Genomic DNA, 15966 nt, shown 5'->3' with positions numbered 1-15966 from the left:
TATAACTAAGAGCAATATGGATTCTGAAAGCTACACCTTTTATTTAGAGGAAGTGAGTGGAGTCAAAGAAGCTGTTCAATGTTAGAACAAGTTTAGCCAGAGGGAGAAGGGTGGTAGTGGATGGGGACTGGTTGGATCCTGGTTCAAGAAAGAAATGGAGAATCCTCAGGCCGTCCTGGTGGAAAATGGAGGTGTAGAGAGATTGGGATGCATGGTGAAAAGGAGACCATTAGGGCCAGGAAACTGGAAAGTGTTAGGCACAGGGTGTCAGAAAAGTAGTAAGTACAGTTGGGAACAGACTGGACAGGGGGAGAAAAACAAGAGTTGACATAGGAAGAACTCAGTCCTGAGAGTCAAGAACAGGCTCTTTGTGGATCTTGGGATATAAATCTGGGCAGAAATGCAAAGCAAGCTCACGGTCACTATCTGTGGATAATTGTAAAGGCGCATGGAAACACTTAATGCATTCTTGGGACCTGTTAAATTTTATAGAAATTAACAACTTGCCTTTCATTACTGCTGCATTCTCATCTGACTTTTTAACTCAGATAGTCTGTTTTACAACCTCATTAGCAAGCAAGAAACAGAAAGGGAAATCATTGAATAGCTTGACATGCACTTTGGGAAAACCATAAATCACTTCCGTAAATAACTTGCAGCGTTTAGCCAATACCATCTGCAGTACTGACAAAAATGTCCTGTTCAAAATGTTCAAAGTCCTGTCTATACCCTTAAAACCATCTTTAATTATGTTTCTGTGCAAGGACTATGATCATAAGTGCATGGTCATCTCCTGCTACATAACCAAACTCAACATTTACACCTGTATGTTTTTAGGTTAAATTTTCATTTATTTTTATCAAGCTGCAGTACTCATCACTGAGGACACACAACCTCTTATATACCTGTACAGGTTCTCCTTTGCTGCCAACGAGCCATTCACTTCTACGAAGAGAAAATAGGGCAAGTGCTTGCCTGTCGTAGATCAGCCACCAGGTCACATACAGAGTGACTTGATGGAGACACAGTTTGATTTCCTAAAATATCATGCACAATCTGAACCACCCTGCTGAAACAAATGATCCCACAACTTTAACTAAAAACAGGAACTAAGTGGTCTTGTGAGGATTGAGCCCTTCCTTCCCACATGGTCAGAATCTGTTGACAACACTTATTAAAACATCCTGCCCTCAACAATCACCAGATTGCTTTTTTTTTGGACAGTGGAGGCAACTGCTACAATTCCTTTACAATACAGCCGCCACAAGTTAATCTTTTAAAGATTTAATTATGGGAGCTTTTTTTAAAATTCACAATTTGACTGTGTCAAATACTGGAATGCCATGTATCAGTTTGGTTCAGTTGGTAGAACTCTCATCTTTGAGTCAGAAGGTGGTAGGTTCAAACCCCATTACACATTTAAGTACATAATCCATGTTGGCACCTCAGTGCAGCACTAAGAAAGTGCTCTCCTCAGACAGAAGGTTAAAACAAAGAACTGAATGGAGATGCAAAATATCCCACAGCATTATGTGAAGAAAAACTGCTACTTCCATTAGGCAATCACCGAGGTGTTAAAAATCACATTTGGATTCAGTTGTAGGTTGAACAGATTCCTGTTTGTTCTGTGGATCATTTCCACGCCTGTGGGTAATTTGCTGGAGGTCAGGTGCAGTATTGCAGTGGGGACGACGGAGAATAGTGTTGGTGTGATGACACCACCTTATTTGACCCCGGTCTTCATTGAGGTAGGGTCTGTGGTGGTTCTGTTAGTGAAGACAGCAGCTTGCATGTCATCATGGAGTAGGCGGACAATGGTGACAAATTTCCAAGGGCAGCCAAATTCCAGAAAGATACTCCATAAGCCCTCACGATTGAGAGTCAAAGTCTTTCTTGAGGTTGAAAAAGGCCATGTACAGCTGTTAGTTCTGTTGTTAGCATTTTTTTTTGGATTTGCCACGCAGTAAGAATCATGTCTATGTTGCCTCTCGATGAGCAAAAACCGCTCTGCAACTCTGGAAGGAGCTCTTCAGTCACTGGAAGGAGGCAATCGAAAAGGATCATTGCAATGATCTTCCTGGGAGACAGCATGTCTGTAAGTTAGGCAATTCAACTTGTATCCGTTCTTGAATATAATCATGTTCACAGCATGATTGAGATCCCCTAGCATGCACTCCTCTTCCTAGATGAGGTATATGAAGTTGTGCAGCCTTGTATCTCCTACATGTTTCAGAATTTCAGCAGGGATTCCAGCTGCTTTGTAGGCTTTATTGTTCTTGAGCTGTCAAAAGGCTTTTTCAACTTCACTCTGGACAGAGAATTGAGGAGTGGATTTGAGGGCATTCAAGTCGAGGATAGAGTCTTGGCTGAGAAATTCTCCAAAATGCTCTCTCCAGTGAGCACCAGCTGTCACCTCCCATGCTTGGCTCCCAGTGGGGTGGGCTCTCGAGTGCTTGGGCCATAAATCATCTTGACAGCACTGAAGAAATTGTGTATGTTGTTGGTGTCCAAGATTAAGGTTATGGTTTACCAGGCAGCAGTGATCTCATGCTCCTATATGCTTCGGAGTCTTGGACAATCTACAGCAGGCTCCTGAAAGCAGTGGAGAAGTACCACCAGCAATGGTTCCACAAAGTCCTCCAAATTCATTGGCAAAAAAGATGGTCCAACAACAGTGTCTTCTCCCAAGCCAATGTGCCCAGCATTGAGGTGAGATTCACTCAAAACCAGTTCTGCTGGGCAGGTCATGTTGATCGTATGCCTGACAGCAGACTCCTAAAGAACCTGCTCTACTCAGAACTTGGTCACAGCAGAAGACTCCCAGGAGGACAGCAGAAAATGTTAGGGATCTCCTCAAGATATCCCTGAAGACGTCCCTGCCAATTCATGGGAGTCCCTGGCTATGACCAACCAAAATGGGTAAGGCTCATTTGGGAAGGCACCAAAAAGATAGTGGGACTTCATCAGGAACGTACAAAGATGAAGTCAAGGTATCGGACAGAGTGCACTAGCCTACCAACAAGTCATCTACAGGCAAGACCTGCCCGCATGAGACAGAGACTGACTTATCAGCCATCTCAGAACACACTGAACTAGAATGGAAGCAAGCTATCCTTGATCTCAAGGGACTGTTTAAGGAGAAAAATCACATGAAATATACCAAATCTAAGGAAGAGACACTGTATAAGGTTATTTTAAAATTCTCTACTGCCAGTAGGAAGCCAAGTGGTGTGCTTTGGAACTTTAAGTCTTGCATGATTTTCTGAGCATCGATATAGACTTATAGAATTATCCCTACTAATATCAGTGACACAGGACACAATGTGGTTTATTAACTGTCAATATCTTATTCACCCAGAGAGGTTCTTTCTGACAGTGTAGAAAGTAGCAGCAGAGCAAAGCATAAGCACTGAAGTTAGCCCAGACAGGTTAGAGGACAGTGTCAATTTTGGTTACGTTATTTCTGGTGCAAATAAGCTGTACCTTCTCACAGTTTGTATTTTATCAAGTTACTTTGGAAAGAACTGATGCTATCCATACACTGAATTATGTAAAAGTAATTAAAGGTGAAAGCAGTCTTGCAGTGATAGTAGAAACTGCATTTAGCACATTCAACCACTGAGCAGCAGCAATTAACATAGCAAACAGAATGCTCAACTGTCTTGCTAGATCAGTACAATGTAAATTAAAGGACACTGGCCAAAAGCATATAATTTACTGGTTGGACCATAACTACAAGTACCTTGTCCGCTTTTGGTCCCAAGAATGTAAGAAATAAGAGCATGTGTAGGCCATTTGGCCCCTCGAACCTGCCCTGACATTCAATAAGATCATAGCTGATCTGACCGTGGTCTCAACTCCACTTTCCTATCTGCTCCCTACAACCCTTGACTCCCTTTGAAATTAAAAATCTGTCTAAGTCAGCCTTGAATATATTAATTGCTCTGTGGGGTAGGGAATTCCTAAGATTTAGGACCCTCTGAGAAAAGAAGTTCTTCCTCATCTCTGTCTTAAATGGGAGGCCCCTTATTTTGAAACTCTAATCCCTAGTTCTAGATTCCCTCATGAGTCAGTTGGTCAACTGGGTCAGTTGGTAGCACTCTTGCCTCTGAATTACACAGCTGTGGGTTCAAGTCTCACTCTCCAAGGCTTAAGCTCAAAAGTCCAGGCTGACACTCCAGTGCAACACTGAGGGAGTGCTACACTGTTGGAAGTGCTGTCTTTCAGATGAGACGTTAAACTGAGGCCTCACCTGCTTTCTCAGGTAGAGACAAAAGATCCCATGGCATTTTTCCAAAGAAGTGAAAGGAGTTGTCCACAGTGTCCTTGCCAATATTTATCCCTCAATTGACATCACAAAAGCAGATTGCTTGGTCATTATCACTTTGCTGTTTCTGTAGGAACTTGCTGTGCATAAATTGACTGCTGTGTTTCCTACATTACAACAGTGACTGCATTGACTGTAAAGTGCTTTGAGGCATCAAGTGGTCATGAAAGGTGCATCTCTTTCTTTTTATTAAATTGTTTTAAATTATTACATGGTACTAAAAAAAAAATATTTGGAACATCCCAGCTAATTCAAGACAGCACAATAGGAGGGGAAGGGAGGCTAAAACTAGCAAAAGATCAATGCAATGCAGATACTAAGATGAACATCATCCAAAGAGTATCAGTGCATAGCATTGGTAGGTTAGTGGACTTAACATCCAGGTAGATGATACAGATAGATGGTACAGCAAGTGGTAAATTTCCAGCAGGAAGTCTTGCTAAACAAAAGGTCAGATCAAAGAACTGGACACAGAGGTTAGCATTCCAAATTTTGGCACTTTTGATTCTCTGATTGCTAAAATATAACGTATTATAAAAGGTTATAGTTCAAATAAGCAATTGGTCTGAGTCAGCCTCTAAACATTCCTAGATGGAAATGTAAGAAATGTTGCTGTGGATTTTTGGAGGATTACAGTGATTCTGCTATTTACAGCAATGTCTGTACATAAGAGATTATTATTTCCTGTATAGAGAGGTTAATGCTTTATTTCTCTTTACTCAGACACAGTTGAACTTGCAACTTGTGACCTTTTGCGTGTTTTTAGGAGCTGAAAGCAGCATGTCCCAACAGACCTCAGGATTGCATGAATAGGCCATTGTATGATAAATTAATGTGGTGTGCACTCAGCTGGAGTTCTTCTAAACTCTAAGGCTTAATCACACTACAAATGGCAAAATCTGCTTTACATTTGAAAATGTCTCACTATCTTTCAGGAATTAAAAACATCTTTCTACAATCATCTTAGCAAAAATATTTAGAATAAACTGAAGACACATGCAAACTTTATTTTTTTCAAAAAAAACCTCATTTATTTGCTGATAAACTTTAGTCAGGTGGACATGGATTGGCAGAAAGCTCTTCATAGAAGTGATCAGGGTGTCATGTGACGGGTTGAGGTGCTTCTGTGACAGACCGCAAAATTCAGTTTTTAAACATCAAGTTTAAGAACAGAAATGTAGTGGAAGTGGTCTACACGGATCTTCAGAAAGCCACCACAGGAGGCTAGTGGAGAAGATTAAGGGATATGAAATTAGGAGAACGATATCAAATTGAAATAAAAACTGGTTAGAAAGTGGAACTTAAAGAAAATTTCTCAGATTGCTTGGAAATGAGTAGCGGTATTCCAAAGAGTTTTGTTCTAGGGTCACTTCTGTTTACTTCTATGTACATCAATAATAAAATTCAAGATGTAATGGTGAATTTATATAAAAGTTTAATAACACCACTGTTGGAGTAGTGCATGCAGTTTTAAACTTTACACCAGAGGAAGAACATTGGAGCAACAGAAAAGATTAATTACAGTTAATGGTACGTTGTCAGGTATGAAGAAATACAAATATGAAAAGACTTGACAAATTTAGGCTATCTTTGATAGAATAGAAGACATTAAGGAGGCATTTGACAGAAGTGTTCAGAATTATGAAGGAATGGGACAGAGTAGGTAGCAAACTATTTTAGTTGCTGCAGGATTTGCAGGATTTAGAATGAGAGGGTATAGACACAAGCATCAATGTTAGAGACTTAGGACTGAGAGCATGGGAAATGTTTTGCACAGGGGGCTAAGAATGAAGCAGAAACTAAGTTGACATACAAGAGTAAGTTACTCCTCGATTCTTGCACATCTCCAATTTCCTTAAACCACCTAGGCTCTAAACTCTGGAATATGACCCAAAATTCCTCTACCTCTCTACTACTCTAAATTGCTTGTTAAAAGCTACCTCTTTGATTAACCTTTTGGTCATCTGTCCTAATATCTCTCAGTATGGCTTGGTGCTAAATATTGCCTGATAATGCTCTTGTGAAACATGTTGGGATGTTTTATTGTGTTAAAGGCACTATACAATGCAAGAACTTGTTTTTCTTGTTAGCGAGGTTGTTGAGGAAAGGATAAAGGTATATGGGAACATGCAGGAACACAGCTCCTGTGTGGAGAGTAAACATCAACCTTGATTGGTTGGGGCGAATAGCTTGTTCCATGTTGTAATTTGGGTGTGATTCTTTGTCATCCATGCTTCATGGAGTGGCCCAGTCAGGAAATATTTAAATGGTTCTCTATCGTGACAGCCAGTCTGTAGTGACTGACAAATCCAAGGTTCATAAACATAATCATCTGGTTGGCGAAGCAGGTGTTGAACACCTTTGCTATGAGCCCATTGGATTATCAGACATTTTTTTTTGTAAGCAAATAGATATAATTCCTGTTTAAGAAATACAATTGAATGTGAACTTTCTTTTTAATTTTATTTTAGAATTTTTGATACTTTCATTCTAAGAATATCACTGACAAAGGGGAAAGAACATGTGCCATTAACTATAAAAGAAAACTCTCTACTCACATGGTTAAATGTAATGCTCATAATAATATGTTTGTAAGTTGTTTAGTCAGTGAAACATAACACAGTAAAAAAATAAATCAGGTGGCAGATTATTTGAAGACACTTTTTCTAAACTATCTTGCAATTAAAACGGGTCAAGCAAATGCACGGAATATGCTCCCATTTCTCCATGTTTTATCCAGAATATAGTGGGAGAGGAAATGAGACACTGTCTGACTCAGACCCCATTGGTGTACTGAGGAATAATGGTGGTCAGCCTATACAGCTGGGCGGCAGAACACACACTGCCAATGTCAACACAGATGGATTCCATTTCAATCTCTACAGGGTGTTCTATTCAAAACATTATCAGACTGCTTGCTATGCAAAGACCCTCCTGAATTCTGAACTTGCATAAGAACTTTAATATTTCTAAAGTCATTGCCTTTGTTGTAGTAAAAAGATATGAAAAAAATTACAACGCTAAGCTCACATACTGTAAAAGAAAAAGTATTGTCCTTGCACTCTCCACTAACTGAGATATGTGAGTCATAAACATATAATATTTGGTTGCAGCAGGTATGGTCCTAGCTCCAATCAACTAGTTTCCCCCCACCCCTTTGTTTTACCTCAGTTTCTCCCTTTCTTGGAGGCACTCTCCATGCTGTTCCATGATGCTAATGACCCTTTAACTGATACGAATAATCATTCTTGTTTGAGCTTAGGCAGCAAGGATTATAAATTTGTACGTATTGTACAAAAAACCCACAATGATAACAAATGTATCAGTCTCTGGTGGCCTGTATCAAACCTGTGTGCATGTTTGGGCCAATGCTAAACTCAGGTGGGGGGGAGCCATTTTTAGGCATCTTGCGTAGCCACATAAAACAAGTGCATTTGTTAATGAGTGCAACTTCATTTTCTTTGTAAGAAGCCTAATGCAGCTTTTAATGAAAGGTTGTGCTTTATTAACATTTTCTGTATACTATAGTGCCTACATGTAATTGGCTGCTAAGGTCATATAAGTTACTTCCTCAACATGTTGTTCTCACATTCTTGCCAGCACCTGAGAACTATTTGTTTCAGCATTGCTTCGCTATTCGGCACGTTCCCACAAATAAGAGAAAAACATCATGGATCATGACTGTTCATAAGATTCTGGGTTTGTCTCCAAATGCAGGTAACGATTTCCCTGATACCTCTCCATCAGTGCTAAGAGGCTTACAGGACACGACTAGAGGTCCTCTCTCCTCTAGAAACACACATCTTTTGGAAGTCAGAAAGATACATATCTCAGAAGCTCCTGAATCCCTCTTCAGATGATGTCAGTAAGTCCCTTTTCCTGGCTCCCTGCTGCCAGTTACTGAGGTGACCACTGCGGTGGAGAGTAGTGTTAGTGCCTCACGAATAGTCAACCATTCACCGAGCTGTTCCATTATCTGAAAAATGGAGTCAAATTACTTCTACATATCGTCCATGTGTTCAAACCATTTTGGAATAGATTAAGGGTAAACACTGCGGCCAGGGAAACCAAACAGGGACAACTAATAGAATGGATCCATATTCTATACTTGCTTCTCACTCTGCAGGTTCAATCCCTCATTATTGTAGTGTTCAGTATCCAGTGCTTTCTTCTGCCTCTCCACAGATATAAATCTAAGGATGTTAGTGTTACAATTCGGGCCATCTGTAACATTTTTATTCCTGTTTCCCACAAAAGGTAGCTTCCATTAGCACAGCCCAGCTAGTATGAATGGAAACGTAACCATGGGCGGATTTTCACAGGAGGGCGTATTGCTCACCTCCTCATTGTAAGAATCAGCCGGCAGCCGACAGACCCAAAAAAAAGCCTATCCCGCAACAAGAATGTGCTGCTGGCACACTAAACAGGCTGAGAGTGGGAATTCTGCCCCTCAGCGGGAGGAAGTCCTGCCCTCGAGAGCTGACAGCCAATCTGATCCCAGCAGTGCCAGAACCGAGTAGTGGGCGCTGCTGGGACTGCAAGCATCTCCATGAAGAAAACATGGACACCGGTGCCAAGTAAATTGGGTCCTTTTGTGCAAGAAGGGATCGGGCAGCTGACGGGTGGCGGTGGCAAGAGGATGGGGTGATCGGTTTTGGAGGCCGGATGAGACAACACAAAGTGGGGCGGGGGAGGGTAACATCTTGTGGAGGGTGCCCCTGATGTGCAGAGGGCATCCCCCAAATGGTGTGCTCCCCTTCCTTCCCGCCTTTCCAAAAACAGTTTTCAAAAGCGGGCTCTTCACTCCTGCTCACCTGCCCAGGCAAACTATTTTGTGGCTTGGGCAGCTTTAAATATCGGTCAATTGACTTGGTAACAAGCTCAATTGCCTGTTAATTATTTATTTAAAAATGGCAGGAGGGCTGCTGATTTCAATGCATACCAACAGGGTCAGGGTGCGCAAGGGAAAGGTGATGGGCTTGCCACCCCGCATTTTTTATGTGCCTCCCCATCTAAAACATGCCTAGCTGGGGGTGAGGGCAAGGGGTGGGGGTGGGGGTGGTGGTGGTGTGTGTGTGTGTGTGTGTGTGTGTGTGTGTGCGCGGTGGATGTACAATCCAGCCCCATGTGTGATAAATGGGGAGCACTGTGCCTCATGGTAAGTTATTTTTATATTCATTCAAGGGATGTGGGCTTCGCTGGTTGGGCCAGCATCTATTGCCCATCCCTAGTTGCCCTTGAGAAGGTGTTGGTGAGCTACCACCTTGAACCACTGCAGTCCATGTGGTGTAGGTACATCCACAGTGCTCCAAGGAAGGGAGTTCCAGGATTTTGACTCAGCGACAGTGAAGGAACGGCAATATATGTCCAAGTCAGGATGGTGAATGACTTGGAGCAGAGCTTCCAGGTGGTGGTGTTCCCGTGTATCTGCTGCTCTTGTCCTTCTAGGTGGTAGTGGTTGTGGGTTTGGAAGGTGCTGTGTAAGGAGCCTTGGTGAATTCCTTCAGTGCATCTTGTAGATCGTACACACTGCTGCTACTGTGCATCGGTGGTGGAGGGAGTGAATGTTTGTCGATGTGGTGCCAATCAACCAGGCTGCTTTGTCCTGGACGGTGCCCAGCTTCTTGAGCGTTGTGGGAGCTGGGCTCATCCAGGCAAGTGGGTAGTATTCCGTCACACTCCTGACTTGTGCCTTGTAGATGGTGGACAGACTTTGGGGAGTGAGGAGGTGAGTTACTCATCGCACGATTCCTAGCCTCTGACCTACTCTTGTAGCCACTGTATTTGTATGTCCAGTTCAGTTTCTGGTCATTGGTAACCCCCAGGATATTGATAGTGGGGAATTCAGGGATGGTAATGCCAATATCATATCCGTTTACCACTATGTTATCCTGAAGATAGCTCATCATCTACTCCTGGGGCAGAATTTTACGATAGTGGGATTTTACGTTCCTGTTGAAGTCAATGGGGATTATAATGGCTCGCCGTATTTTACAGCCTCATCCCTGCCGAAACGGGGCCATAAAATTCTGCCCCTGACCTCTCTTTTAGGAGAAAAAAACACTCGAATAAACTACACATTTAAAAAGAAACCTCCTTATTTATTACAAAAAACTTACCTCTGACCAAGTTTTTAGCTGCTTGTCCTGATATCTCTAAGTGGCTTGGTGTCAAATTTTGTCTGATAACATTCCCATGACATTTTATTATGTTACAAGTTCTATATAAATGCAAGTCATTGTTGTTATAATTATATACGGAAGGAAGTTAAATCACTATAGTACCTACTTTCATCAGTACATTAGACTGGCTACAAACAATAAAAGTTGTTGAATTTTAATACTACTCTTTAATTAGTATTAAACATAAGTCCAAGAGGATAAAGCTTTAAATTATAAATGAACCTTCATAGGCACTAGTCTCATAATATGTCCTCCTTTTCTCTGCTATCTAAACAGACAAAATGGAACATTACAATATTTTTAAAAAGTATCCTCCCTAGCTAATCAAAATTGTGTCACTTTAGTTTTCTTCCTGCAATGACAGGCCAGAGCCAAAAGGAACTCTGCAATATAAAGGTTGTAATCAATTCCTTCTTTTAAGCTGATTGTGTGTGAATTTTGCCACCCCCTCCATTTTTAAATACTTCATTGCCAAATAAATTACTCTTTCCTGCTATTCTATCTGTCAAATTAAACAACTTATCACTATTGAGAGACTTCCAGTGTGCTTATGTTTAGCATTTCAAGGACCTGGATGCAATTGACTGTAAGTGTAGGCAATGATGGCCCAGGAGGAAAATAGATCCCCCACACTATCAATAGGAAGCACTTGACAGAATTCATATATTGCTCTTACCTCAGTTCTCTCACCATCCAACACAAGCAACAGAAACTCCTTCCAAAAATCAGTGTCTAGATACATATACAGTGTCCAGCCTTACTTCCTAGGGGCAGAATCTTCTGGTCGCTGTGCGGGGGTGGGCCTGGCATGCTGACATGTAAAATGATGCGCAATGACATCTGGCGTGCGTCCCGATATCATTGTACGCCATTGCGATATTTCATTTGGTGGGCACTCACCGGAGTTGGCTGCGTGCCTGCCGAAATATCAATGGCCTATTAAGGCCATTAAGAAAGTAATTAAAGTTGTTAAGGTTGGCAAGCAGCTGAAAAGCCTAAGCGGCCTTCGCGTTTTTCAGGAAACCTCATCGACGAGTGGGATGAGGTTTCCTGAAGCTTTTATAAAATCAATAAATTAATTTTCCCACCTTTACAAACATGTCTCAACTCATATGACACTGTCACATGAGGGGACATTTTTGAACAAATTTTAACATCATTTACTGAACTGTTTTATTATCTATTCAATCTCCCTGAAGCAGCTCTGTGCCTCAGGGAGATTGCTGCGCTCTTTTGTGTGCGTACACAAAAGAGCGCCGGCCCTGACTCTCCCTCCTCCCTCTGCCTGCACAGGTATTGCTGAGTGCAACCGGCTGCACGTTATCCTGGACTTTAATTGACCCGCCTATGTAAAATGGCTACGCGCAGCCGATTGTGGGCAGCGATCGGCTCAGTGCCTGCCCCTGCTTGCTTGCACCCAACCCACCCGCCATAGGAAAAATCCAGGCCTGTATGCCCCTAGTGGATGAAGGCGCCTATTGGGAGTACAACTTCGAGAGTTAACCCGTAATGTTCAAATTTTACCATCTGAAACAGGACTGAAGTCCCTTTCTATCACAGCAAGTACATTGGCATGTGCAATTGGCTGCTCAAATGCATTGTACTTCTCTGCTTCTGATTTGGTTCACTGCTTCCTGCACCATCATGTGGTAAATGGTTATCTGCCAGCAGCAAGCTAAAAGAAAAAGGGAGATGACATTCCCCTGGATCTAGCAGTAGTCTAAGAATTAATATGCAATAAAAATACAAATGTGTTATATGAGGTCAATAATTGTTCCTTTATGGTTAGGTTTTGCTCCTTGGATAAGGTTTTGGATAAAGTACTTCTTTGTTCAAACTGTGTTAGCTATGGTCATAGTAAGAATGAGGGACTACTCACATGCCATGGATGAGGGATCTCAGGTAGAGGGATCTGAGGTGGAGCAGGCATACTGCAGGGTAAGTCATGCTTCTGTGTAGCGTTTTTCATTGGACAATCTGGAGCAAAACAAGCAAATTAGCAGGAAAGAATGCAACATGCCTACAGACAAATTTAAATTCATTCAATAAATGCATATCCAATAAGAATGTTAAACAATATCAAAATAATCATCAGCTGTACTTCTTCAACAACAGTTTTGTGGTTGATTGGTGACACATGACATTAGTGTAGCATTGACCAGTACCAGCTCTGTAATGCCTGTTAGGTGATTATCTAATAAAGATCCTGAGCAAAATGGCTATTTTTAAGTATTTCCTGTAGTCCAGTATCACTTCTAAAGATGACAGAATGGTTAAGTGCAATCACTCTCCATAGAAACAGATTCATAAGAATATTTAGATATTTTTATCTGAGGTGGCAGTAACAAAGTTAAGGCATCTACTTAGAAGTACTTAAATGGCTGATTGACCTGCAGGCAAATAAACAGGCAGAGACAGACAGTGAGAGATAGCAATGAGACAAAAGACAGTCCACCAGGGAAACAGGTAGTGTACAAAATGATAATTTTTTTTTTTACGGATTAGAAAATTGCAAGGACCCAATGAGCCTTGACAAATTTACTGTTTTAGAATACAATACAATTGGAGGAAGTTTGGCTCCCAGACATGCAAGCCCACCTTGAGAGGACACGCCCTGGCACACATGAGCCAAACTCCCAGCTAATGGTGAATAGCTCCACTGCCTTGTAGATGCGTCGGTAGAGTTGAAGGCTAAAAGAGAAAACCCTAATAGAAAATCTGCAGTGGAGCCCAAGGACATATTGACATGTACATATGTCACCTTTGTGGCAAGTTGCAATCAAGCATTAGGAAGACAAATGTCATGGTCCAGGAAGTTGTCACACTGCCATCTATTTTCATTGACAATGTGACGCTGGAGGTTGTTGATAGCTTCACATATCTAGGCTCCACAATCACCAGCAATCTGTCACTTGATACTGAAATCAACACATGCATTACAAAAGCTGAAGCTTTTGTCCAAGCTGTGTAGCAGATTGTGGAACAACAGTAACCAAACTGAGAACACCAAACTGTGAGTATAGCAAGTCCGTGTCCTCAGCACACTCCTTTACAGTGCTGAGACCTGGACAACATACGCTAGGCAGGAGAAAAGGCTGAACAGTTTCGACCTTCGCTGTCTCAGACAGATCCTCAGCATCTCTTGGCAGGACAAAGTCAACGACTCAGAGGTCCGCGAGCGTGCTAATTCTACCAGAATACACTCATTGTTCAGCAAACAACATCTGCGCTGGCTCAGCCACATTCAATGGATGGTTGATGGCTGTATACCCAAAGTCCTTCTGTACCATGAACTGGCCACTGGGTCACGACATCCTGGGTATCCATACCTCTACTGCAAAGCCACCTGTAAGCAAGATATGAAGATGGCGGACATTGATACTGACAACCGGGAGACAGTAGTTGACGGTCGTAACCTCTGGAGGCTGGCTGTTTGGAAGCACATTTGAAGAGGTGAGAGCAATGAAAAGCTCAGCTGTCTGAGAAGAAGGCCCAGAGAAAACAGAGGCCAGCGAATCATATACCTTCTCAGCCCAATGCCTTTCTCCACAGCAAGTGTGCCATGCCATGCCACAGTGGGGCTCCAGAACCGCACTAGGTGATGCTTAACATGCAGTTGACCACTGCTGCACAAATCATCATCTTATGAGACGATAAGGCTATCACAATGTGTCAACCTGAATCAGATATACTTAACTGAAATTTAAATGACTTAACCAATATTGGGGTGGAAATTCCTTTAGGCTCTTTGGGCCAAAAATGAGCTGTTCAACTTGGAGGCCTGAGGCCAGTCTGAAATTGGGTTTTGGGATTTCAAACATTATTTGGCGAACTACCTCTCACCTCCACAGGCAGCATGCCTATTTTAAAAAGATGAGGGTCAGGCTGTTGCCTTGCTGACAGCCGCTCATAGGTAGGTTCTTGGAGGCTTGGTGGTGAGTTAATCAGGATATTGCAGACTCAAGCGACGAATTCTTGCTCCTCCTGGCTCCAAAAGAATGACTTTGTTTCCCCCTCATCGCATCTCAATTTCTAGAAAGGAGCTTAAAACAGGCTTAAGGCCACTTTTTTTACATATGTAAAGCTCCTGACACCTGGGCCTGAATCTTGCACTCATCGGGCGCATGTAATCAGTAGGCACGGAAGTGGGCGTGCAATGCACTTCCAGCAGTGATCGGTCCCCAAACGCAATTTAACACTGGCTGGTCTAATTAATGCTGCTGGTGGGGGAGCAGGAAGAGGGCAGGCAATGAGAAAAGTGAGGGTGTGGGTGGGCACTTCTAACGAGCTCCCTGAAGGAAGATAGCTGCTGCGGAGCTGCCTCAGAGAGCTGCAGACCTGTACAGATTAAATAATAAGAAGAAAATGCAGCAAACTGTGTTTATGCAGCACATTCAAGCACCTGACAGTTGAACCCAAAAAACCTCAGATGCCAGGCATCTTTTTTTTATTATATTTCACCCCGGACATTTCATCCTGCCCTGGATCGAGGCTGCAGCAAAAATGTGAAGCCTGCCAGGCCGATTGGCCCATTCGCCAACTGTAGAAGTTGATGGGTCACGTAAAATCACTTTAAATTGACTCCCTAATGGGCTTAATTGCCCGCTTAATTGTCAGCTGGCGCGCTTGACTGCCATGTGTGCCCGCCAAGCAAAATATTGAACAAGTGTGCGATGACGTCGGGACATGTGCCCAATGTCTACTTGAGTGATTTCATGCTCTGTCTGGTCGGGCACGTGCCTGATCAAACGACGTAAAATTCTGGCCCTGGTGTCCACCTGAAAATTGCCTCGCGCCAATATCAGGTCGAACATCATTCAGGCATCCTTTAAATACAATATCCAAAATAGGCCCTTGTGCCCATTTAACACTCAACAAAGGTATGTAACACGATTCATTTTCTATCCATTATCTGGGAGAAGTGCATCTTTTAATTAGCGTTGATGGATGACTAAACAGATATTTTCTTATATGATTCAATTTTGAGAATTAAATTATCTTCCGCAGAAAAACTGAATAGTAAAAACTTATCAAGGAACTGATAACATGAGATACATTGAAATGTATGACAGGGAAGACTGAAATATCTTCACTGGGTAAGATCATCTGAATTGGAGTTCAAACCTCTGGCAGCTCAGAATTGTTCACTATTTTTCTATTGTTTATAATTACTTAAGGACTTCTCATTTCCCATTAAACAATTCTTATTAAGTGATCAGATAAGGCCATTTAATTTACCTCATTAGCGAACCAGAGTTAGTTATTGGGCTTGAGCAACACATAAATTACACAGGCATTGGAAGAACAGAGAAATATTCCAAGTTATCACTTATCTATCAATTTATAGCACATTGACACAGTTTGTAAGGTAATGTGTAGTGACCACGGTAAGGTTTTATGGGTCCATAGGATCATAAATATACTTCTAAAGCCAGGGAGTTGCTAAATATGGTTGCA

At 42.1% G+C, this 15966-nt stretch overlaps 1 protein-coding gene across 4 annotated transcripts in view; it reads right to left on the bottom strand.

The window, feature by feature from the left end:
- The window catches only part of afap1 (actin filament associated protein 1), a 282632-nt gene that overhangs the window by 116750 nt on the left and 149916 nt on the right, over positions 1-15966 (bottom strand). For all 4 annotated transcript variants that reach the window (XM_041187203.1, XM_041187230.1, XM_041187222.1 and 1 more), the window contains exon 3: positions 12389-12486. In XM_041187203.1, the coding sequence (XP_041043137.1) occupies positions 12389-12486 (98 nt within the window). The remainder of the gene's footprint in view (positions 1-12388; positions 12487-15966) is intronic.

Source organism: Carcharodon carcharias, chromosome 1 (assembly GCF_017639515.1).
Source record: "Carcharodon carcharias isolate sCarCar2 chromosome 1, sCarCar2.pri, whole genome shotgun sequence".
Classification (NCBI taxonomy): domain Eukaryota; kingdom Metazoa; phylum Chordata; class Chondrichthyes; order Lamniformes; family Lamnidae; genus Carcharodon; species Carcharodon carcharias.
This window is presented reverse-complemented; position numbering and strand designations above follow the sequence as displayed.